The sequence below is a fragment of the Sinohyriopsis cumingii genome, chromosome 1, assembly GCF_028554795.1.
Source record: "Sinohyriopsis cumingii isolate HCF-2022 chromosome 1, ASM2855479v2, whole genome shotgun sequence".
NCBI classification, from domain to species: Eukaryota; Metazoa; Mollusca; class Bivalvia; order Unionida; family Unionidae; genus Sinohyriopsis; species Sinohyriopsis cumingii.
Genome location: NC_142961.1, coordinates 117545421 through 117572340, shown reverse-complemented (window position 1 = coordinate 117572340; position 26920 = coordinate 117545421). Strand labels below are relative to the sequence as shown.

General features: G+C 32.5%; 1 protein-coding gene across 4 annotated transcripts in view; it reads left to right on the top strand.

Annotated features, from left to right (window-relative positions):
- The window catches only part of LOC149807722 (receptor-type tyrosine-protein phosphatase epsilon-like), a 294518-nt gene that overhangs the window by 230576 nt on the left and 37022 nt on the right, over positions 1–26920 (top strand). For all 4 annotated transcript variants that reach the window (XM_089969775.1, XM_089969783.1, XM_089969765.1 and 1 more), the window contains 5 exons: positions 3140–3289; positions 8207–8306; positions 9238–9320; positions 17225–17356; positions 20606–20728. In XM_089969775.1, the coding sequence (XP_089825901.1) occupies positions 3140–3289; positions 8207–8306; positions 9238–9320; positions 17225–17356; positions 20606–20728 (588 nt within the window). The remainder of the gene's footprint in view (positions 1–3139; positions 3290–8206; positions 8307–9237; positions 9321–17224; positions 17357–20605; positions 20729–26920) is intronic.

The following is a 26920-nucleotide window of genomic DNA, read 5'->3' as shown; positions in this document are numbered from 1 at the left end:
CGGTGGTTCTTCCGGAGTTTTCCCGGGTTCTTCCTCCACCATTAATACTGGCCGCCATGCATAGCCTATGGTGTGCTGAAAAATGGCATTAAACCCCACAACAACAACAACAACAACAACAACTCTCTTTTATCTACTGTGATCTTTAGAGCCAAGTGGTTCAAGCCATTTCTACCTCTTGAGCCGACCTTAATCATCTTCAGTATAACCATGAATGGGTTGGGGGGCAGGGCACTTGTTGCACAGTATTGGGGGAGCTAAGTACCTTTCCCAAAGATGATCAGGCAGCCATCCCAGGCTGGCCTGGATGGGTATCAAACCTGCAACCATTTGATTATGTGCTGATGCACAACCAGTTTGGCCACTGTGGTTCCCTCTAATATGGTACTTGGTGTCTCAAGTCACATGGGTCATGTAGGCATTCAACACCGCCTATTTCGTTAATGGATATAACCTTTTAGGATTTGATTCTATGTATCTTTAAGTGGCAAGTATTCAATTCATTTGGATTTGTATACATCCATATTCCTTTGGAAGGTCATTATTTTGATGCCCTGAGAGATGCATACGGCAAAATCAATGTTACAATAAGTAGACATTTATGGATGACAGGAACCTAAAGATGTGATCAAGTGCAATCTGGATAGAATGTCATGCACTGTGATTTCACAATGAAAGCCATGCATATTGATAAACAAATTCGTACTAGCCTCGACTGTGATGATTCCATTTGACGCGCTCTTGTTTTGACCTAAGTTTAATACATGGCCACCATTGTAAAAGTCAATAGCGATAATTTTCATTTGGAAGTTTCTTGGTGACATTTAAAGGTGCAGAGCATTCAATAATCAGGATTGAACTTCGGTTAATGAAAACTAGTGTTAAATTTTAAAAGAACAAGTTATATTCAATTTAAAAGGAGTAAATGCACATACATGACCCATGTGACTTGTACTATAGTTTACATTTTTGAACAAATCTTGAGTGCTTAATGGCTCCTTAGAGATGATGCCACAAGCTAAGAGATAATTGTCTTCAGCCATTTGCACTATAAAAGGTTCTGCCAATACAGTTATATCTAGGTGTAGGTTAAGTGTCGGGTCAGCCTGCATTTTTGTTTAAAGAAATCAAACAAAGTACACAACTTTTGCCTTTAGCATATCTGTGGATAATTTTTTAAATTTATCCAGTGATGCAGACATTAATTTCCATGGTTTCCTATTGATTGTAAATTCAATGATGCTTTTTTGCGTTTTTTGCAATTGCTTTATCTTATGCCCTTATGTCATGGTATGTGGTTATGAGTTGTCAATGGAGAGGTGCAGTAGTAATAATAATAATAATAATAATAATAATAATAATCCATCATAGTCATCATCATCATCATCATCATTATTATTATTATTATTATTATTATTATTATTATTATTATTTCAGACAAGTACATTTTATGACAAGTCCGTAAAATATTTTAATAACCAGAGTATGTTTCTGCCCAACTACATACATCTCTGTTTTCAAAAAAGGGTTCTTAAAAGCCTGTATCCCTTGTTCTAAGGCAATCACTGGGGTCCATCTTTAACTACTGATTCCATTATGTGCAGAACTGGCCAATAGTGAGAATGATTGGAAATTGGATGTATACATGAATGAAGATGGAGTGGGGAAACAAAACACTGTAATAGTAAATAATAATAATAATAATTTCACTTTATGTGAGTTGATACATTTTATTTAACTTCACAGGATTTGTGTGTTGAATCTCATCTTCAAAGGGAACAAAATTGTGCTACTAGACTTTAAAAAAATATCTCTCCATATTGTCATATATTTGATATCTCAGATGAGCAATAATAAAATGATTATGTAACACCCATCTTTGGTAAATATACATGTCATTGCATGTTTCTAATCTACCGCTACATTGTCATCAGATTTAAAATGGTGAAAAATCTTAGCTACTTGGAGGATTAAATTCCAGCTGAACATAATGGTAAATCTTCCTGATAATAACAGTATGATTTTGTATTGTATTTGCAGCTCATTATCACATATTTACAACCTTGAAACACATTTGCAATAACATAAACAAATAGCTAATAATTTCTCTGTTTAAGTGCAATGAGTAGAGTCAAGGTAATTTTATCTGTATCTGGTTGCTAGTTCCGATTAGTACCATTTTCACATTGTTTACTAATTGAATACTGTTGCACAGTGTGCAATTCTAAAGCAAAAAAGGAGAGAAATCACAAAATTTACATTAATCCAGTTTAAATCCAGTAAGGCCCAAAACCAGCACCATTGTTCACAGAAAGTACTGATGCAGAATAAAATAAGCACTGATTACTCGGCAAGATGAGTATTTATGGTTTCCAAAGTGAAAGTCGCACATAAATAATTATAAGGAAACTGAGTTTGTGCTTTCAGAATTCAGTCTTTTATCTAACTAATTTCACAATAAAAGAAGTGACTTGTAATTGTTTTAAAAGGACCTAATTAGTGGGTTAATTACGTATCAGTTTCAGTCTGACATTCATTAATTTATATTTTGTAATTGGATCACGTACTCAGGGCTGCACTTTTCACTTCAGTCACTAGTTTGATATGACATATATACACAGATAGGCATATTGTAAACCGTTACTTAGCAACAAATGGACAGCAAAAAATTTGGAAGGCACAGTGGTTACATATCTTAATTTGTACCATCTTGATCAAAGAGGTGTATCTACACAGGCAAATTTGGCTTTCCCTTTACCATTAAGGAATACAGTGACTGACACAGATCAATTACAGTGGTGGTTCATTAGGGATATTGATCAATTTGGGCATTAGGAATACTGTATCTAATACTGACTAGTTACAGCTGTGGCTAATTAGAGACAACCAATGACTGTGAAAACATGTCTGGTAAGGTCGAGTTTATATACAATAGTTTTGATTCAGGTATTTTAGCTGCTGGATATTGAATATTCTAAACTTTTTATTTTGTTTTTAATTTTTAAATGTTCATCACGCAGCCAATACCATTATTGCATTATATCTGAAATGTTATGATGAGTGGTGCAATAATGAAGGATGGATATATCATTAAAACAATAAATAACACCGTTAGATTTAATATGCATTTTTATATCAGGCCCAGTATCGGCTGATTTACGACACACTGGCCCTTTATGTTCAGACGTATGTGACTGTGGTCCCTTCCACTCATCTTCTGGCTCTTATCCAGAAACTCTTCACCAAGGACCCAGAGAATGGTCAGCAGGGATTTGAAAGGGAATTCCAGGTAGGGTATCACATAGATTATTATCTCCCTTTGTATGAGGGTTGATTAGCCCTTCCATTAAATATCTTCCTTGGTTCATAACTTTTTCCACAATTTAAAAAATGAATTATGTGTCTTAATTTGTTGTACCTGATTACAGGTACAAAAAGTCACTTTTTTGTCATGATTCAAATTTAAAATTAGATCTGTAATTATGACTCCAACAAGTACCGAGTATCTATTGTGTAACAAGGCAATAAACTATCTCAGTTTAAGAGAGTTTGCAGGTACATCTTTCAATACAATGGGTCACATTTTTCCCATTAATGGTATGTTATCTGACTTCTTTGGTCATTGAATCATAATGTGCTTGTTTATACACCATTCCCTTGATTATAAATTCATGCACAATGGGCTTTTAAAACAATAGACCACCCTATAAGGGAGAGCTTGAGTTACCTAGGGATCTCATGAAAAACAAGAATGGATGGTATCCCTACTGCAGGAGTGTGGGCTAATGACTAAATACTAATTTTGTAATCACGTTGGGAATAATTGTCAATAAAGTGCATTTTATAAATGCAGTTGTTTGTCTTTCTGTATCAACTACCTATATTTCCAAGATGCCCAACTTCTCAAAGATCATAAACATTATTGCACCTGGTTTCAGCAACCTTCACATGTACACGAAAAAATAAGTGTATTACATCACTGCATTTTGTTGTTGTTTGGTTCCCTGCTTTGTAAGTTTCCTGCATTTCAACAAAAGGAGAAAAAAAGTAGAGAATTAGACTACTTGTTGATTCGTATCAGAACTCATTTTTTAAAAATATTGATGTGGGATTTCATTGCAAGTAATAGTGAAACTTTTCTTATCCTCTTGAAAATCTCTGAATGCCAATTTCATGAATTTTAAGTTACTGTATAGACGTGCACAAGTCCGTTCATGTATAGGCCAATCCCCCAAACTGAATAGGTATAAACACTAAACGTGCACGACCCACAACACCGAGACATAACCAGATGCATGCGGTAAGTTCTAAATGCTTTATTTGTGCAAACTTATATTAACAAAAATTACACCTATAGTTCTCGGGGTTGGCATGTATGATTATCAAAAAGAAATGGTATAAACTTCTTGTAAAAATCATTTATTTAATTTTCTGTTTCCTTATTCTTTCTGCCTAATTCAGATTTGAGTATAGCTTCATTGAATCATGACAAGAACTGAGCATTTGTGGGTTGCTGTAACACTACCTCTCCCTTTTGACTCGATTATTGTTTGTTTATGCGATATTGCATCGGACATTCAGTGCACCAGTAACTGAGTTTTTATTTTGCATTGAAATTGTAAATATTTAACTCATTAAAATGTGATCCCAGTATGACAACACAATGAACAAAAATATAGTTCGATTCAACGCTTGCAATTAGGCTACTGAGTGTATTTACATAATGGTGCCACCGCTTGTACATTGTAGGTTTGAATGTGTGATAAATGAAGTACATTCCACTGAATGAAGTACATCCCTTGGAGTCAGTTATACTGTCCGCCATGTATAGCCTATCTTGTGCTGAAAAATGGCATTAAACCCTAGAACAACAACGACATATCATGGACACCACTGTACTAGACTATAATGATATCTCCAAAATACAATTATTGAAGTTTCAGAAATAATGCTTCAAAAATTATGCTAATACCATAAAAACTGAGTTGTAGTTTGCTTTGATATAAGCGACCTTACACCATACCTGTTAGCTTTCATGCTTGGAGGAAGAAAAAAATCCTGACTTTTGGGGGTGTTCCACATTTCTCCTATTAAAAAAAGAGTCCTACATAAATGGATATATCGTATGGAAACCATGGAAACCATGGAAACCATGGTCTGTTGTATCTCCTGTGAATATTGTTGTGACAAAATATTTACTTGACTAGAAAGAATTCGCTTCTTCACTAAATAGAATGTTAAGTTTAAGCAATATTTGTGAAATTTATGATTTGATTTTACCTCTACAACAATACAAAAATCAGAAAATAAACCAGAACAAAAATAAACCACAACACTAAAACTGTTGGCAATTAATTTCATTTCCATGAATGATCACTATGAATGCTGTAGCTCCATTTCTTCCAAAGAAATTTACACGAGTAAACACCTGGCATTTTCATTCTGTATATATGAACATTAATTACCATCATTAAATTAAAAGAAGGAATGAAAATACATACCATGCAGCATACGTGTCCTCAAAAAACCAATTCAGAATACATATGTTTTATAGTAAACAATACTAAATGCCTTACAAGTTGATAACAAAGAAATAAGGTTGGATATACAGCGAGGGGAAAATAGTTGCCACATGTATGGTACTGTGAGACTGCCTATTTAGGCACCTTTAGTTCAAAATAATTGGGCATCATAAATTTGCTAATCAATTGCTGGTGTTTGCATAACACACAGTAATATAGAACATGGTTTCTTTTAATCATGACTGAGGGCCAGTCCTTTTCACAAAATAGTTGCATGGATAAGGATTAACTTTTAATTTGTCGTGCTGGCTTTCTTGCTTGTTTATTTAAGACTAACCTTTACCTATTGTGCAGTTTGACCACAACTGACTAGAATATTGAAATATGGCACATCCTGGGGGAAAATAAGGTGCATCCTTTGTGAATTTTACACATGCTGGACCCAGAAGATTGGTCAATATTTAGTGAAAACAAGGCTTAAAAAATGCCACAAGAAACCTCCCAATATTAGGTCCCAACCTCCCTATTTTTGTATTCAGTCTCCCTACTTGGCTTTTGAAAAGTTGACAGGTATTGCTGTAATCGTGCTAATCTTATGGAATGAAAGGCAAGTACACATCAATGTACTGGTATAGTTGCTGGTCAAAATTCCCTCTTAACACAAGCCCGTTTCATGGTTTTAATGATTAACTGGCCTGTATTGCTGTCAGAAAACAAGACAAATCCACCAATTATCAACAGAGATGATGAAACATCACAAGCTTTCCACTGTGTGGAAAGTTATGTTGTTCAGCCAAAACACAAAACGAAAATAAATTAATGATGATCTTCAGAATTTTAGCATTTATTATTAACATTCTTTCATGAACATGTAACAGTTATGCTGGTTATGTGCCTTGTACAATTCAATGTGTGTACCTTTTCATAAATAATACCTTAATTTGTAGGATCGCTTATATCACTGAAAAGAGTAACCTGTGAGAAAGTGATTCAACACAAATGAAACATCTATTAATGACTAGCTGAAATGTTATCTGGAAGAATGCAATTTGGTCAAAATAATAAATAAAGCAAAATCAATCTGATATGTTTGGGAATAAATAAAGATTTAAGTGACGATATGCACAATTTGCACTGTGTAAGTACTGTACATTATTGTTCAACCTGGTCTCCTGGGTAAACTCAACCGGCTTGCGAATTGTGAAGCCTGTATTTACCTTAATTTAATTTTGTGCTGGAGAAATCAAAAGACATGCACATGCAAAATAATAGCAAAATCAATCATAGTGCTTTATAATAGTTTAATAAGCGTCAGAACACCGAAAATAATTAAGTTTACATGCATACAAGTTTTAGGAAATGGAACAAATTATTTTTTCATGTCCAAAGATTTACAGCCATTATTTTGGTCAACAAAAACACTTAAAAACTGTCAAGTTTAGACACTGGCCCTCGAATAAGCCATCACACCCCCCTCTTCCTCCAGGCCTTTATTTTGTCTTAAATTATTCAGCTTATATGTGAGTATATATGGTAACTACAAACTCCAAAATAAACCATGCCTGTGAAACAACAATTTTTAAGCTTTACTTCCCTATTTTATATGTATTCATTTCACTCAGTTGTCTTGCTACCTTTGATCACATTTGTGAATGAGTAGGATAATTTAAGGTAGTTTAATTTTATTATGTGCACAATAATATTTATAACAGTATTCATTTGATCATTTGAAATGAGTTGACCTGATCCGTGATGGGGAAGTTGCTGCCTCTCACACAAGTAATAATTACACATCTTTTAAGGTTTTTTTCCACTCCCTCTGTTTGATACAAAAGACATAATTGACCTATTTTTTATTTCAGTACAACATTACAGCAAATAGTTCACCAGTCAGATGTCAACACATGGTTGCACTTAATTAGGTTCTTGCGGAAATGCTCACGGGCATAGCTGTTATGGTGGATAAACATTTTATGTTTGAATACAGGATGACATATTGCATTGATGATGATGACATTTAAAGCAAACTAAATGATGAAACTAAAACATGAAATTTCACTCAATAATTGGTATTTTTTTATTTATTTATTAAAGTGCTGCCTCCAGAAGGCATCAGTGACATTTTCATTGATTGAAATATTTTTGAATATTGTTATTTATGGTGTACTATGTTGCTTGGAACAAAATTGAACAAAATACATGACTTTTTATTGAAAGTTGAGAATTTCATAATCTTGATTCAGGTCCTATCTAACGATTTTGACAACAAAATAAGCAAGATATAAAAATTTCAGATAATAATTTTGATTATATTCTTAATTTAAACAAATAAGGGTCAATTTGTTTAAATATTTTCTAGTTTAAAAAATGGGATCTGCACTTGACTTTGCATTATAAATGGATTCGTGGGTTATCATGGTGTGAGTTATTGAGGGAGTGGTATAGTGAGTTATTGAGGGAGTGGTATAGTCAGTTATTGAGGGAGTGGTATAGATCAAACTCAGCTGCAAATAACGTGGACCCAGATCTGTGTCTGTGCAATTTGCAGTTGGATTTGATTTATAAGAGATTATATTTTGTATGTCATCTGGGAAATTTCAGTGTACAGTAATATGTTTTAAGAACACTGGTTCATTTTGTACAGACTGCAAGACTGGTTGCTACTTGTTCGATTATTTCTTTAGATTTTACAGACTATAATTCCAAAGATTCCTATTGGCGAATGTGCCAGTGGTCACCGAGCAGAGAACAGAAATAAAAGCCGAGATATCATGTTACTTCCACGTAAGTTCCCCCTCCCACATAAGCTCTCCCTAACTTAAACTTCTAATTTTAATTTAATTTTAATTAATTTTAATGAGCTAGTTTGCATCTCCCCCTTTCAGTCTGAAATGTTTAAGAGATCTGATTAATTTGTTTCAATTTAATTAATTTGATTAATTAATGTTTTATTTATTTTTCTTGTGCCACTGAGGCCTTAAAGTTTAATATCAGTTATCTCACTGGACAAGTGGTTACAAACCATTCTTTATTAGGAGTTTATGAAGGATTTTTTATATGTATTCATGCATGACTGGTTCTATAATTCCTTTATAATTTGTTTAAATAAATAGTTTGACAAAGTCAGAATATGTCAGTGGGCTGATCCTATGAGTGCACCCTCTACCTTATTGTGGTTTTACTGTCAGTACTCACTGATAAGTCAAGTCCAACTGCAAACTGTACATACCCAGATCTGCCATCACATAATGCGCTAGCAGATCTGGATCTGTGCATTTTGTTAGGAGTAAACAGTAGAACAAACAACATACATACACCCTTATCTCCAGGTGCATTATGTTTCTGCATATCAGGATCTTTGCTGTTTGCAGTTTGACTTCAACTTATAAGTGAGTACTACCAGTATATAATGAATGTGCATCAATATTTTTAGCAAGGGTATTCATCGTAGGTTAAACTTATATATTATAAAAGCAAAGAAATAAATCTGGTTTTATTTCATCTCCCAAATGAGTACAGGCATGAAAATCATAAAACTCCTGAGCTTGAGTTTGACCTTAGATGTTGTTTCAGCCAATCACAAATAATGTTACTTTTGAAAGCTCCTTTCTGATTTGCTGATAGTGGAAGCTCAGCCTCTTTCTCATGCTGAGTTTTATGATTTCCAGTAAAGATAATGTTAACAATGCTAATTATGTTTTCAAAATTCTTTCAGCTGAGAGAGCCCGACCATACCTGCAGACCATGGAGAGTGGTGATACTGATGCCACAGACTTTATCAATGCTGTCTTTATTGATGTAAGCGTACAAAACTTTACACAGGCAAATAAACCTAATACAATCATATAGATACTTGGTCCCAACAGATATGACAACTTCCTCCAATCTAATCAGTCCTTTTAACATATCAGAATGAATTTAGCAGAAGCCACACCTGGGCTGTGGAGGGGTGTTTGCATGCTGGGATCAAAATGATGATGTTAATAAAGAAATTTTGAACCATATGACAACATGCTCAGAGCTTATCAAGTTACCTTTGCCACTGAAGATTCAATTACTTACTGATATTCAAACTGAAACTATACATGTATTTCACTTTGAGACATTCTCCTGTTGTGTTAGTATCCATTTTGTTTTAGAAATAATAACTCCATGCAGGTTTTGTACTTTAAAAATTAGTTTTGAAATCAATTGCTTTTATTGTCAAGATCCTTATATTTTACCTTTCCTTTTATTTTATCTTTCCTTATATTTTACCTTTCCTTTTATTTTACCTTTCCTTATATTTTACCTTTCCTTTTGTTTTTCCTTTCTTTTTATTTTACCTTTCCTTATATTTTACCTTTCCTTTTACCTTTCCTTATATTTTACCTTTCCTTTTATTTTACCTTTCCTTATATTTTACATTTCCTTTTATTTTACCTTTCCTTTTATTTTACCTCTCCTTTTGTTTTACCTTTCTTTTTATTTTACCTTTCCTTATATTTTACCTTTCCTTATATTTTACCTTTCCTTTTACCTTTCCTTTTATTTTACCATGTAATTTAGCATTTGACAAAGATGTCCACCATTTTTGGTAATATCACCCATCTTTCACTGTACGATAAACCTCTGCTATGAGTAACCACCTGTCATTTCTGACCACAACTGTAATGCACGGATTGATTCTTAAACCAGCGTAAATATTTTTGCATGCTTGAGTTTATGTGATATGTTTAGAAGTCAGCTTGAGTGAGTTTATTTTCACAGCCATTGTTTTCATCAATGCACTCACCTTTCTTTTCCCAACTGGTGCCCATAAGAACTCATTGCTCTATTGGCCCAGGTGCATCCACATGAGATACATGGGCAATGTAAAATGTATGGTCAGGTCACAAAAATCACAGGGATGTTTGTTCTTATAATACTTATTGATAGAGGACACCTGTTTGTAAGTGTTGGATTAGTGTACATTCTTAGTTGTCATTCCTTGTGATATTTCATCCTTGTCTTCTTCTGCCTCTTGTTAAACTCGAAATATTTTAAATTTAATTCACAATCTTGCTTTAAAGAGATATCACCCCACTTGAGGTTTCTGTGTTCTTCACCTCTCCCTGTCATCCCCAAAGTGCAATATATTCTGAAGCTGTAAAGTGCTTAATAAGCAATGATTCAAACAGTTTATTCATGTGATTAGCGCTTAGGACTTTAGCAGTTTCGGGTTATATGAAATGCTTCCATTAATTAGATCTACCAAATAGCGTGACTTTGTGTGCATGTGTCTGTCTTGCTCAAAATATTGTGTGTGGTGTGTTATCAAAGTTTGAGAGACCTTAAGAAGACTCATTTTGTCTTGGCTGTTGTTATTTGATTTAAAAACAACTCTATCAGGCACAGCAGACAACAAGGGTATTTTCCCTTGAAAAGTAGTTCCCAGAGTATGGATAACAAGAATGAGACAACCAGATTGGGACAACCAGACTGACATAAGAAAAGTAAGGTTAGCAAATCAGATTTCAGTCACATGAGTGAGAATGTGTGTATAGATATGTATGAGGATATATCGTTATGAAGTGAATAGGACTGACATAAGCAATCAAAAACCCAGAGGCTTTTCTACTTAAAATTTGCCATGGAAATATTTTTATTAAGTGATACAGTAAAACCTGTTATGAGAGACTGCCCCTTCTGCTACCAAAAAGCAGTCTCTCAAGACAAGTGGTGTCTCTTAGTAGGTTTGTACAAAAAAACAGTTTTCAAGGTCAAGAAAAATAACCACAGTCACTGTACATATATTCTATTCTTAATTAATTGTTGTTGCTAAAATATTGTATGCATTCATCTAAAAAACAAAATTATATAGCAATAAAGATATACTTCTATCATTAAACATGAAATCACTTTTACATTTGAATAGCACATAGTTCAGGATATGAAATCGTTTCTGAATTATTCCTTTTTCTTTATAACAACTTAAATTTGTTTTACTGATTTTTAAACCGCTTTTTTGTGAGTGGTCTGCGCTTTTTCACTTTCAGTTACAATAATTATTTTCTCCAGCCTTAAAATTTATCTCTTTTGAGTTGGAGGCTTGTCCATTGTTATTAAGGTTGTTGGTGTTAAAATCATTAGTTCTCAGTTGTAATATCGAATGTAAAGATGGTTTTGTCTGGGCTGTGGGAAAATATGAAAAATCTATCCATGTGCATTGCATATCTCACAATTAATTAAATAAAAAGAACCAATTATCTCATCCAGAAACAGAACCATTTATTTAGAGACAAAAGTCAAAACTTCATTCAAATTCAAAGATGACATACAGGGATTAACTCTAAAAGCAAAGTGTGTAACCTGGTTGCACCAACTTGAATAGACAGCTTTGTGATTGGTATGTAATCACTTAACCCTTCACCTCATAGAGTATATGGCTTTTTAGCCCATCGCTACACATGTAGCAAAGTTACCCAGTGCAGTGCACTATAAATAGAACACCTGTTATCTATTCAACTCCATACACATAGGCCTGCCTGTTAACTGTAAAGCAGTGTAGTGTGTTTTACGTGTAACAGCAGTTTTAACCGTTTTACATTTTTGGTGCACATCTATTACGTATGGAAAAATTTAAGAGCAAAGTCTGATCATTATAGCTGGGGTTTTTTTTCACAGAAGAATTGTTTATGTGCTTTAAAATCTTGAGGGAACTTGTTCACCATCAAGTCAGTAAAGTCACTTGACCAACTGCAGCTGCCATTTCTTGTACTCTTTGTCTGCATCTACATCACTAAGTCATCTGAATTCAATAATTCATAAAAACTAATTGCTGCCTACATCAGTATCAGAGCCTTTACCTAAGTTATTGAAGCTTTGATAGTTGTGATTCTAATCATGAAAACTATGTAGGTACTGAATTAAATCTGCAACCTCCATTTTGAAGAGTGGAGAATATGACCCGGTTACTTTAAATAGCAGATTTCGACCAGAGCATAAACAGCAACCATGTGATCTGATGTAATGGTCATTCACAGGAATGAATGCAGCATCTAATAGGGCATTTTCCCCAAAGGTGGCACTATAAAAACCTGCTCAGAATGGTTGATGTTTACAGCAGGCATCAAAAAGGCGCTTGTATGCAAATCGGGTAGAGGTGTCCAAAGGCGCTTGTATGCAAATGGGATATAGGCATCCAAAGGCACTTGTATGCGAATGGAGTAGAGGCATCCAGAGGTGCTTGCATGTGGTAATGGGTTAACATTGGGGGGAAAAAACAACAAACATCACAAGTCTTGAACACTATCAATTGAATCCCGCAAATGATTCTCTCTTGTTGGTTTAATAGACAATGACCTTATTCACCCCTATATGGATTAACTCTAAAGACAAACAATGTACTTGACTGCTATGTCAACTTTGGCACTACAACGGCAATTCATGACATGAACATTAGCCTGGTTTACGGACTGTAGCATCTTATCACCAGTAGCAACAATGCTTCTTTTTTTATATTCCTTTTTTTTTTTTATCAGAACAATCCTTACTAATGATGTGGTCATTGTAACTATTGATTACATATAGGTCATTGGTGTCTGTTCTCACAATATGGTCATTCATAGGGATACTAGTTCCTATGATAAGGCGGGGAAGCAGGCTAAGTGTGCGAATAATTAGTCTGGTTCCCTGCCTTTTATCTTCTGTGTTGCTCACCCCTATACAAATAGTGGAGAACAACATAAGGAGCATATAAAGCAGGGAACCAGACTAGGAAATAATCTACATATACTTTTGACAGAAACTATAAAAACTATAAGCATGCCTAAATTAATTCGGACATTGGTAGCCAGCCTATTAAAAAAAAATTATATTTAGAACAGTAAGAGTGGTCATTCTTATAGGGATTAAATTAAGGTCGGTGGAGTTTATCCTGTTTATTTTGCATATTTTGCCATGACATCACAGTTGCTGGTTGCGTTTGGCAGGTGGTCCCTCACAACAGAGCATTTATATAATAAAATCAATCTGTGCATTACAATTGTGGTCGGAAATGACAGGTGGTTACTCATAGCAGAGGTCGCTCATAGCAGTTTTAACTGTAATAGCAACACTTGCTATATTTACAGGACAGAAAATATAAATTTCCAACAAGATCACGATTCAGAATTAGAAATCTCTTCAGTCATTGATTTTATTGTGATAGTACAGTAATAATATCAAATGTTTTTTTATATTATTGTGATAGTATAGTAATAATATCAAATGTGTTTTGATATTATTGTGATAGTACAGTAATAATATCAAATGTGTTTTGATATTATTGTGATAGTATAGTAATAATATCAAATGTTTTTTTATATTATTGTGATAGTACAGTAATAATATCAAATGTTTTTTTATTTTATTGTGATAGTATAGTAATAATATCAAATGTGTTTTGATATTATTGTGATAGTACAGTAATAATATCAAATGTGTTTTGATATTATTGTGATAGTATAGTAATAATATCAAATGTTATTTTATATTATTGTGATAGTACAGTAATAATATCAAATGTTTTTTATATTATTGTGATAGTACAGTAATAATATCAAATGTTATTTTATATTATTGTGATAGTACAGTAATAATATCAAATGTTATTTTATATTATTGTGATAGTACAGTAATAATATCAAATGTTTTTTTATATTATTGTGATAGTATAGTAATAATATCAAATGTTTTTTTATATTATTGTGATAGTACAGTAATAATATCAAATGTGTTTTGATATTATTGTGATAGTACAGTAATAATATCAAATGTTTTTTTATATTATTGTGATAGTATAGTAATAATATCAAATGTTTTTTTATATTATTGTGATAGTACAGTAATAATATCAAATGTGTTTTGATATTATTGTGATAGTACAGTAATAATATCAAATGTTTTTATATTAGTGTGGTAGTACAGTAATAATATCAAATGTGTTTTGATATTATTGTGATAGTACAGTAATAATATCAAATGTTTTTTGATATTATTGTGATAGTACAGTAATAATATCAAATGTTATTTTATATTATTGTGATAGTACAGTAATAATATCAAATGTTTTTTTATTTTATTGTGATAGTACAGTAATAATATCAAATGTTTTTTATATTATTGTGATAGTACAGTAATAATATCAAATGTTTTTTTATATTATTGTGATAGTACAGTAATAATATCAAATGATTTTTATATTATTGTGATAGTACAGTAATAATATCAAATGTTTTTTATATTATTGTGGTAGTACAGTAATAATATCAAATGTGTTTTGATATTATTGTGATGGTACAGTAATAATATCAAATGTTTTTTTATATTATTGTGATAGTACAGTAATAATATCAAATGTGTTTTGATATTATTGTGATAGTACAGTAATAATATCAAATGTTTTTATATTAGTGTGGTAGTACAGTAATAATATCAAATGATTTTTATATTATTGTGATAGTACAGTAATAATATCAAATGTTTTTTATATTATTGTGGTAGTACAGTAATAATATCAAATGTGTTTTGATATTATTGTGATGGTACAGTAATAATATCAAATGTTTTTTTATATTATTGTGATAGTACAGTAATAATATCAAATGTGTTTTGATATTATTGTGATAGTACAGTAATAATATCAAATGTTTTTATATTAGTGTGGTAGTACAGTAATAATATCAAATGATTTTTATATTATTGTGATAGTACAGTAATAATATCAAATGTTTTTTATATTATTGTGATAGTACAGTAATAATATCAAATGTTTTTTTATATTATTGTGATAGTACAGTAATAATATCAAATGTGTTTTGATATTATTGTGATAGTACAGTAATAATATCAAATGTTTTTTATATTATTATGATAGTACAGTAATAATATCAAATGTTTTTTATATTATTGTGATAGTACAGTAATAATATCAAATGTTTTTTATATTATTGTGATAGTACAGTAATAATATCAAATGATTTTTATATTATTGTGATAGTATAGTAATAATATCAAATGTTTTTTGATATTATTGTGATAGTACAGTAATAATATCAAATGTTTTTTATATTATTATGATAGTACAGTCATAATATCAAATGTTTTTTATATTATTGTGATAGTACGGTAATAATATCAAATGGTTTTTATGTTTCTATTTTGTCATGCATAGAACTTGTGGACTTCAAGGGTCAACAGGCAACCCCACTTCCCTCATTAGCATATTTGTATTAATGTGCAGTCTTTACAGACAATAACACATTGCTCTTGTTGCAGTACTTACAAAACATAACAATTATAACTTGGGGTGGGTTTCTGTTTTTTTCTTCCTTTCTTTGCAAGAGCGGCATATATTGCTAGATTCTGCTTTTATAATTTTTCAGCTTTCATAAAATAGTACAAGACCTGATCAGTGATGACCTTTTCAAAAAGTGAAAGGCAATACTTGGTTAATATTGCATGTGTTGAATCTTCTAACTACATTGCTAAAGTGCAAGGTTATTTTAATTTTAATGGAAAATGTTGTGTAAGAAAAATAATCGGCATTGGTTCTTTGTACATGTACCAAGATGAGGAAATCCCAGTAGTGGTGTTACATTGTCTCTCAGTGAGGCTCTGCCTGTTACTCTGTGTGCAAACTCCACCATAGATTCACGCCACTATGCACTCCAAACTCCACTCCATACACAACACTGTACTGTAGATAGTTCTAAGCACAATGCATACAACTCAACCCTGAAAACATAAAGTATATATCAATGCATTGTGGGTATTCTGTTTGAGGCAATAAATTCCATTAAAACTGCTAAACCTTCATGAATAAAGGTAGACCCTTCTTTAAAATGCTGGAGTCAAGTCACTCTATGACCATCATGCCACCATACGTATACCCTTATCTAATTAGTATCATTCTTCTGTTGTTCCTAGTATGAAAGACCCTGTTAAATCTAGTGAAGAGTAATGACAGTCTTTTACTTTATTTAGAACAAAATACTAATTGAAATACAAGATGTGCATAAAGAAAGAAACTTTTTCTTTTGTTGCAGACTTGTATAAAAGCCTGTTTTGGTTGAAATTCCAGTTTTATAGGCGCTGATAGAAGAAAAAGAATTAAACATCAGTCACTCAAATAAGTCCTTAATAACTTACTATAGTACAAGTCAGATGGGTCATGTAGGCATTCAACACCGACTATTTCAGTAATGGGTGTAACTTTTGAGAATTTGATTCTACATATCTTTAAGTGACAAGTATTCACTTCATTTGGATTTGTATACATCCATATTCCTTTGGAAGGTCATTATTTTGATGCCCTGAGAGGTGCAAAATCAATGTAAACTAAGTAGACATTTTTGGATGCAATGAGCCTAAAGGTGTTCCAGTACAATCCAGATAGAATGTCACATGCTGTGATGTCACAATGAAAGCTACACATATTGATAAACAAATTCATACTACCCTCAATTGTGACGATTCCACTCGACACGCTCTTATTTTGACACAAGTATAATATGTGGCCTATCTCTCTCTCTCACTTTCTCTCTCTCTCTCTCTCTCTCTCTCTCTCTGTATATATATATATATATATAAACACATATTCAATTAAAAAAAACATGCATGAAAGACAGGTGGTCTTTCATACAAATTTGTCTTTCATGACTGGTTTTACCATGTATTTTATTTTGATTTTTCTGTTGCAGGGATATCACAATGACAATAAACACATTGTAACCCAGTGGCCAATGCACAACACTATCAATGATATATGGAGACTGGTCTATGACTTCAAAATTCAGTCCCTGGTATTGCTCAGTGAAAACAGATGCTCCAGGGTGAGGATTATTGTCATTAAAGTTATTTTTTAGTGTATCATTATTTACGTTTCAGAAAGCAAGCTGTCATCCTTCCAGAATATACTCCCATTGAATACAAGGGCCATACATGATTGCACTTTATCTCTATGTTTATTGCATCATGGGGTCCCTTGTTTGTGTATCACGTCCTACCATGCATGCATTTTCGTAAAACTTGCACAATTGTTGAAAAGATAATGGAGACATGCACAGTGCCTTATGAGGGTGCAAATTAATAATGTTTTTAAAATGTTGTTTTTTAAACTTGTATATTTTTCTAATTACCTTTCCAGAATTTAATCCTTTTGTAATTTGCTTCCTCTGTGTACATTGTTCTGTGTGTAAAGCATACCAGCAAGTTCTTTGATGTATAGCTACTTTCCCTTGTTTCATTTTTTATTCTTGTCTCCCAGTTTTGCTGAGGTAAGTTTTAAGTGGGAAATTCCAAAACTGACCTGATTTGTCAATGAACATTATCAAGTATTATGACAAACAAGAACATAGCAAAATCATCCAAATTCATTACCTTTCTTACATTCTACATTACATAAATTCCAAATTTATCAACTTGATTCCACATTATGCTGCCTAAATTCTGAATTTACCAACTTTATTAAACTAGTAATGCCTAAATTTCAAATTCATCAACTTGATTACACTTTGTATTGCTTAAATGCAAAATACATCAACTTGATTACACTCTTTATTGCTCAAGTTCCAAAATTCATCAAACTGATACAACTTTGTGTTGCCTAAATTTCAAATTCATCAGCTTTATTACACTTTGTATTGCTTAAATGCAAAATGCATCAACTTGATTACACTCTTTATTGCCCAAGTTCCAAAATTCATCAAACTGATACAACTTTGTGTTGCCTATATTCCAAATTCATCAACTTTATTACACTTTGTATTGCCTATTAATTCCACATTCATCAAACCGATTATGCTTTATGTTGCTGAAATTCCAAATTCATCAGCTTGATTACACTTTGTTTTGCCTAAATCCCAAATTCATCAGCTTGATTACACTTTCTATTGCCTAAATTCCAAATTCATCAGCTTGATTACACTTTCTATTGCCTAAATTCCAAATTCATCAGCTTGATTACACTTTCTATTGCCTAAATTCCAAATTCATCAGCTTGATTACACTTTGTTTTGCCTAAATTCCAAATTCATCAGCTTGATTACACTTTGTTTTGCCTAAATCCCAAATTCATCAGCTTGATTACACTTTCTATTGCCTAAATTCCAAATTCATCAGCTTGATTACACTTTCTATTGCCTAAATTCCAAATTCATCAGCTTGATTACACTTTGTTTAGCCTAAATTCCAAATTCATCAGCTTGATTACACTTTCCATTGCCTAAATTCCAAATTCATCAGCTTGATCACACTTTGTTTTGCCTAAATTCCAAATTCATCAGCTTGATTTACACTTTCTATTGCCTAAATTCCAAATTCATCAGCTTGATTACACTTTCTATTGCCTAAATTCCAAATTCATCAGCTTGATTACACTTTCTACTGCCTAAATTCCAGATTCATCAACTTGATTAAACATTGTATAGCCTAAATTCCAAATTCATCAACTTCTTTGTTTACCTAAATTCCAAATTCATCAACTTTTTATTGCATTTTGTATTTCCATATTAATTCCAAATTCATAAACTTGATTGCACTTTGTTTTGCCTAAATAATAATTTCATCAACTTGATTACACTTTGAATTGCTTAAATTCTATATTCATCAGCTTTATTACACTTTGTATTGCTTAAATGCAAAATACATCAACTTGATTACACTCTTTATTGCCCAAGTTCCAAAATTCATCAAACTGATACAACTGTGTGTTGCCTATATTCCAAATTCATCAGCTTTATTACACTTTGTATTGCTTAAATGCAAAATACATCAACTTGATTACACTCTTTATTGCCCAAGTTCCAAAATTCATCAAACTGATACAACTTTGTGTTGCCTATATTCCAAATTCATTAACTTGATCATATATGGTTTGCTTAATTTTTTAATTCATCCACTTTATTACACTTTGTATTGCCTAAATCAAATTCATCAACCTGACTACACTTTGTATTGCCTAAATTTTAAATTCATCAACTTGATTACACTTTGTGTTGTCTAAAATCCAAATTCATCCACATGATTACACTTTGTATTGCCTAAATCAAATTCATCAACTTGATTACACTTTCTATTGGCTAAATTCCAAATTCATCAACTTGATTACACTTTGTATTGCCTAAATAAAATTCAACTTGATCACACTTTCTATTGCCTAAATTCCAAATTCATCAACTTGATTACACTTTGTATTGCCTAAATTCCAAATTCATCAACTTGATTACACTTTCTATTGCCTAAATTCCAAATTCATCAACTTGATTACACTTTGTATTGCCTAAATAAAATTCAACTTGATCACACTTTCTATTGCCTAAATTCCAAATTCATCAACTTGATTACACTTTGTATTGCCTAAATTCCAAATTCATCAACTTGATTACGCTTTGTTTTGCCTGAATTCCAAATTCATCAACTTGATTACACTTTGTATTGCCTAAATTCCAAATTGATTAACTTGAATGCTCTTTATTTTGCCTAAATTCTAAACTCATCAACTTGATTACTCTTTGTACTGCCTAAATTCTAACTTCATCATCTGTATTACACTCTGTATTGTCTAAATTCCAGATTCATTAACTTGATTATACTTGGTTTGCTCAAGTTTTAAATTCATTCACTTCGTTACACTTTGTACTGCCTAAATTCCAAATTCATTAACTTTATTACACTGTTCAAATTCATCAACTTGATTATGTTTTGTATTCCCTGTTAATTCCAAATTCATCAGTTTGATTCCTCTTTGTATTGCCTATGTTCTAAATTCATCCACTTGATTACACTTTGTATCAAATTATTTCCAAACTTTATTACACTTCGTATTGCATGAATTAAAAATTCATCAACTTGATTACACTTTGTATTGCCAAAATCAGATTCATCAACTTTATTACACTTTGTGTTGCCTAAAATCCAAATTTATCAACTTGATTACACTCTGAATTGCCTAAATTCTAAATTCATCAACTTTATTACACCTTGTGTTGCTTAAATTCCTCGACGAAACATATCAAACCAGGATATCAAGTTGGATGTCACTTTAATAACCATATTCACCATTCATTTTTTTTAATTTTCAGAGTCATCCATGCTTTTGGCCACGGGAGCTTGACAAAGAGGAACGCTATGGCCCAATAGCTGTGAAGTACGTAGGCTGCCAGAAGTACCCTCATATTGTTATAAGGGCTTTTGCTGTCAGAAAGGTATGTTCATTTTTTGCAGCATATCTGGGTTTAATTTCATTCTTTCATCCTGTGATTTTAGATTGTAATCATGTCTGACATGCTGGATAGTATTATAGGCCAATGTAATTTCAGAAATAGGATTTAATTTTCTTGTTTCAAATGTTAGGATAATCACAAAACCTGTATATGACACAATATTTCTGATTTATCAACTTTCAGACCATACCACATTAGTTTGTTGGATTTTGGAAATCCTGCTTTCAAAATATGCAAAATAAGAAGAATAAAACAATCTGAAAAATAATACTTTTTTTGGCATGATTTTTTTTCTTCTTCAGAATGTAAACTTGGGGCAAAAATGGTGCTTAGAAATTCCTACACAGGCATCAAACATATATGAGAAAAATGCAAACCTAAAAAAAATCATCTTAAGCACCATATCAAATCATTCTCCTATTAAAATGTTCCTTTGCTACAAGCATCCTTCTAAGAATTCTAAAGACTTCAGATTTATTTGATGTGGCCTTTTGAAAAATGTGACTTTAAAAAAATTCTATTTAAAAGGTTTTATTGCAATCTGTGTTAAAGAAATACCCATTTCATTTGAGAGCACAGTGCTTTCCCAAGGATACGCTAAGACAGCTGATACATGGCTGTAAACAAGTTCCGATTTCTGAAAATTCCGTGGACTCCAAACATAATTTATCAATCATATTGGGATTGGGGATGGGGTGGTGTATAGTGATACCCATGTTAATCCATCCTATCCTGTCCATCTATCATGAATTTAATTTCCATTTGATAACTTCTGACGAACTTTTGTGGTTGAGGTTTTTACATTTGGTTTCTAGCTTCATGCTGAGATGATCTACTATATATACTTGCTGATAAAAAAGCATAAACCCTAATCTGCCATTGAATGATGCTCCAGTAGATCAGGATTTGTGTTTGTTCTACTGATCACTCCTAACAAACTGCATAGACCAAGAGCTGCCAGCACATTATCCAATGACAGATCTGGGTCTTTGCTGTTCTCAGTCAGACTTACAAGCAAGTACACATGGTGGCTGAATTTCAATTTCATAATTTCTGACAAAATATTTTATGATCAACACTTTTGATAATCTTTTCTGCTTCAGTTGACTATTTTAATTATATTCAAAAGGTCTTTTTTCTTTAAAAAAACCATGTTTTATTTCCTATTTAAAATTTTAAGAAAAGGAAATTACTTTAATACTTGTTGATCAATAACACACTTTCAAAAAATTTTCTCAATGTTGAAACCTGTTGAACTAAAAATACAAAGTAGGAACTCACTTATCGACCATTACAGCTTATTACTGATTTTAAATATTTCCATTGCTTTCAGCGATCTTTGTTAAATTACGTAACCTTTCAAAGCGATGCACAAGCTTGACTTAATACATTTTGCTTCTTACTGCTGAGACTGCTTTGGCAGAAGCTTGACATAGCTCTCACCTTAGTGTCTATGTGCATGTCTGTATGTCCATACAACCCCAGATTAATGTTAATGTTAAAATATTTTAGATCAAACTCATTGTTCAAGTTTGTTACTTTCTAGCTAAACTAAATGTGAAATTGACCGAAGAGAGTCCCTTGTATTAAATTTGTCGATCCAATAACTATTTAGAGGCTGGAGTTTGAAAGCCATTTTTTTTGTATGAAAAAATGTTTCTTATCTGAAGAAAGTAAGATTTATGTAAATTGTTCAATATTATTCAGTAATGAGGAATTTTCTTTCTCCAGAATTTAATTTGATAGGACTAAAATATTAGCACACTATAACTACACAAGGACTGAGAATGTTAGTGTATAATGCTATTCTTAGGCTTTGGAGCCATGTTATACAGATGTAATGAAGTTATTTCCCTTTAATTTATTTTCTTGCTTTATCTGGTATTGCTATATCTACCCTGAATTATAAAAACTATAGAAAAAGCTTTTGTGTTTTGACACAAGCTGGTAAATTTAACTAATTTTCTCCAAGTTATTAATATTGAATAATCCTTTAAGAAGACAAAAATGTAAATTAGATACAGTAAGACCCTCAAAGACAGGAGACAAAAAGGAAACACTCATTGTGTTCTTTATGGACAGGTGTCATTTATAAACAGGTAAAATATACTTAAGCTTGGGAGCTGTGCTTTATATATAATGCCCTGTATAAATGTGGTCTTTCTAAGCAGGTGTCAATTAAGGAGTGTCTGCTGTTTGGATAATCCTGCACAGCTGTAAATGAATGACATCAGTAACATTATGATGTCATTGATATGATGTCACTTGATACCTTAGTGTATCAGAGCACTATGAACTCTGGGAGGGACTGGACATTAAATGACATGGTTGTGATTTCTGTATCTTAATAAACAAAAAAAAAGAAAAATAATTATACAATCTTCAATGATTTATGCCACGAATCAGACTCAGTCAGGCCTTCTATGATATCAGTAACTGGTATACCGAACAAACTGACTCAACACAATACACTTCTCTTTGTGTATATAATAGGAAGAGCCTACGATCTTGAACCTGGCAAATTTGCTAATAGAAATTTAATATTGATTTAGCAATTATTTTATGGATAATCAGTGACATTGTTCTTTTCTCTGCAGTGAACTTTTCTTGTGGATTGATATTCAAGAAAGTTTACCACAGGAATATTCTTGTCAGACAGTTTTAATTTTTAAGTGATTTTGGATTGCTGGACTGGTGACTATATAAATTGTAACTTGGTCAAAAGTTAACTCTGCCAACATTTTACAAGCAGTTATCCTTATTGCAGGTTTCACTGTATTTGGTTACCATTTTTATGTCTCTCCTGCAATAACCAGTGGCAAGATGTAGGTATCAGTTTTATGAGAACTTGGGTGAGCGGCAACAGTGCTGGCAGAATTGTCACCATGAAGGGTCTCATGTTTTTCTACAAAGCACATACTCTTTTTGATTTAATTCTCGCACACGCCTGTATAACTGCTTATGCTTTATCACTCTAAATACCCAATGTTTTGTTACCAATAACTCTGTTAAATCAGTCTCTAAGCTTGATATCACATATTCTTATTCAGCCCAACCATATTGGCAGTAATCATCATGTACCTCCTATTTAATGAGCGCCAAACTTGGACAAAAGGAGCTAACTTTTTAAGTGCATACAGTGATAGGTACATTGTTCATGTTAGCATTAAGCTTTGTACCAAATAATACCTTCTTAAGAAGATAGTGTGGTATAATGTTGAATACAGTACTAAACATAATATCATGACTGATTGAAAGTGAGATTTACCATTATGAGGGACTCTTGTTGTCTGCTAATTACAAATCAATGACATCGTATACGTTGTTTTCATGTGACGTCACAAAAACGTGTGCACTTCCATATCTGCCATTTCTTTTCCTAGCCACACAAACTGGCACCTAACACTGACTTTTGATATAATTATGAAGACAACTCATTTTGCCTGTAGGGGCCCCGAGTGGCCGAGTGGTCTAAAGCGCTTTCCGTTACGGATCACTGCAATCTCAGATTCGGCTAATGTGGGTACGTGAGAAAGCTTGCCAGTAGCTTCTCATGGGTCGGTGGTTCTTTCTGGGGTTTTCCCAGGTTCTTCCTCCACCTTTAATACTGGCAGCCATGTATAGCCTATCGCATGCTGAAAAATGGCGCTAAACCCTATAACAACAACAACAACATTTTGCCTGTAAGGATATCATAATACACAACATTCTGTTAAGTGTATCACCCACATGAAACCAAATGCATGACTTTTCCTCATTTTTCTTCTTCAATAAAACATTGAAATTTCAACCATATTTGTTCTTTTTTCATACTCAAATTAGATTGACCAGTAAACAGATGCATAAACAAATGGATGTACAAATAAGAAGAAACATGTAATGATTTCAATTTTCATGGGCTGAGATCAATTACTAGGTTATTTTTCAAGTTAAAAAGCCAATCATTAATTTATAATTTAATATTTCTAAAAGCATTTAAAGAATACTCAGTTTTGACATTTGACACAAAGCCATGTTATATTTGGCATGTTTTATTTTAATACACTGAAGATGAAACATGTTTGAACAGTTCTTGTTATCATTCAGTATTATCAATGGTACTAACAGCTGCCTTGCTTGGCGCTCAGCATTAAGAGGTTAGTGTTAGAACTGGTCGGCCTGGTGTCTGGATAATGTGACTGGGTGGAACATCATGCTACATGTCTGCAGCATGATGCCCCAGTGCTAGACATCACTATAAATGTCCACACTGCAGACATCATAGCAATATGACTGAAAATTGTTAAAGCTATGTTAAAAATCCAAGTCAAACAGAGACATTCAGTATTATCCTCCGTCTATCATCTTCACCACTAATGCAGTATTTGACCATACTAAATAAAATTGGTTTGTCAGCTGTCTTTGGTACAAGCACTGTTTGCAAAAAGTATTTGTTCATAAAAGTTCTGGCATAATACACATGCTATGAAATTTTAATTCCATAACTGATTTTGTATCCCAAAAATCATTAATCTTAGGAACATCATAGAAAATATTTGTCTGAAATTGCAATATTGTCTGTTTGTCAGACAATTTCATTTCTATTTGATAGCAATATACTTGACTACAGTTCAACTTCACTATTCCATCTTTGAATATAAGCCAGTCTTCCAGCTTTATTTTTACTTTTGTGCTATATCGGCACTTAATTTCAAGAATAATCTATCATTTTGATGAAATATATAGCCTTATCAATGATTCAATCAGATTTTTATCTTGACTATATGTGATGACTGATATTGAAAAAGGTTTGTTAGGGAATCAAAATGGCAGCACAAGTTGCATGTGCATTGCATTTTGGGTATTTGCATACACAATTGTGACGTCTGTGAAAACAACCCATAACTGGCAGTAATGTTTGGAAAAAAGTGGTCATCATTGTTAACATCATTGCTTGTCAGGGGCATTAATCCACTTCATTTCACATTGACTCCTGGCATATGTAACTAGTCAAGACTGTTTGAACAAATGCCTTTATGTGAATGAAAGAATTAGTGTTTATTGCATGTGAAATCAATTAATCAGTCTGAAAGCTTGTTACGTGACCATTTATGTTTTCAGTACAGTGGTTTCACTAGTATCATCTAGCCTCGACTCAAAAGAAAACTTTTGTGATTTTCTGATAAAGGTTTAACTTCTTTGTGACATACGTCACTGTCTGCAGAAGCCACTAAAATTTCTTCAGTTTAACTTCCTGGGTAATGTAACGAGCACAATGTGATGGAATCATTTTCGTTAATCTGAATTCGTTAGAATGATGGATTTGGCTAGGTACATTTGTGAATGGTCAATATGGAGTAAAATGAATCAATGACCCTTAGCAAGTGAAGATGTGTAAAAGTATTTGAAGGTCATATACCAATTCGACTGAAACTTTGGTGCAAAATTATTAACACCATATATATTCTCATATAATTTAAATCCCACTTCAAACAACATGGACCCTGATCTACCACTGAATAATGCACAGATATGGGGCTGTGTTGTTTGTTCTACTGATTACTCCATACAAAGTGCATAGACTCAGATCTGCCATCAACAAAATGTACTGGTAGATCTCAATCTATGCAGTTTGTAGTTGGACCCAACTTTTAAGCAAGTACATATGATATGAAAACATTTATAATCTGACATGTGGGGATCTGTTCTAACAACAGTCACAAACTTGATATGATGTCTTGCAGAATGCTTGATTCCTGCCAATAATGAAAATGTTTTGTGCCGTTTTGGTAGTATATTTGCATTTATAGTGTCACTATTGCAATTCTAAATGTTAAATCTGGCCCATTTGTCATAAAACTTTACTTTACTCCTAATCTAACTTGAAATATTCAGACCAATCAAAAGGCTGCAGTCATATATATCGAGTTAGATTTCTAAGTAACACTTTTAACTCAAGTTGCTGATTAAAACTTTAATGGCAGAGAGCCTGGGCATTTATTCAAGTTTATGTCTACTGTTTGATCGTTGCTAACATTTTTGCTTTCAAACACCTGATAATTTATTACATGTATTTTGATTTTTTTTTTATCAAACAGAGGAGGGGAAATAACTCTGTTAGTATGACATGCTGTGTTTGCAAAATAATAGTGATTGTGATGGTGTTCATGACGTTTGCATTGTAGAAAAATAGAT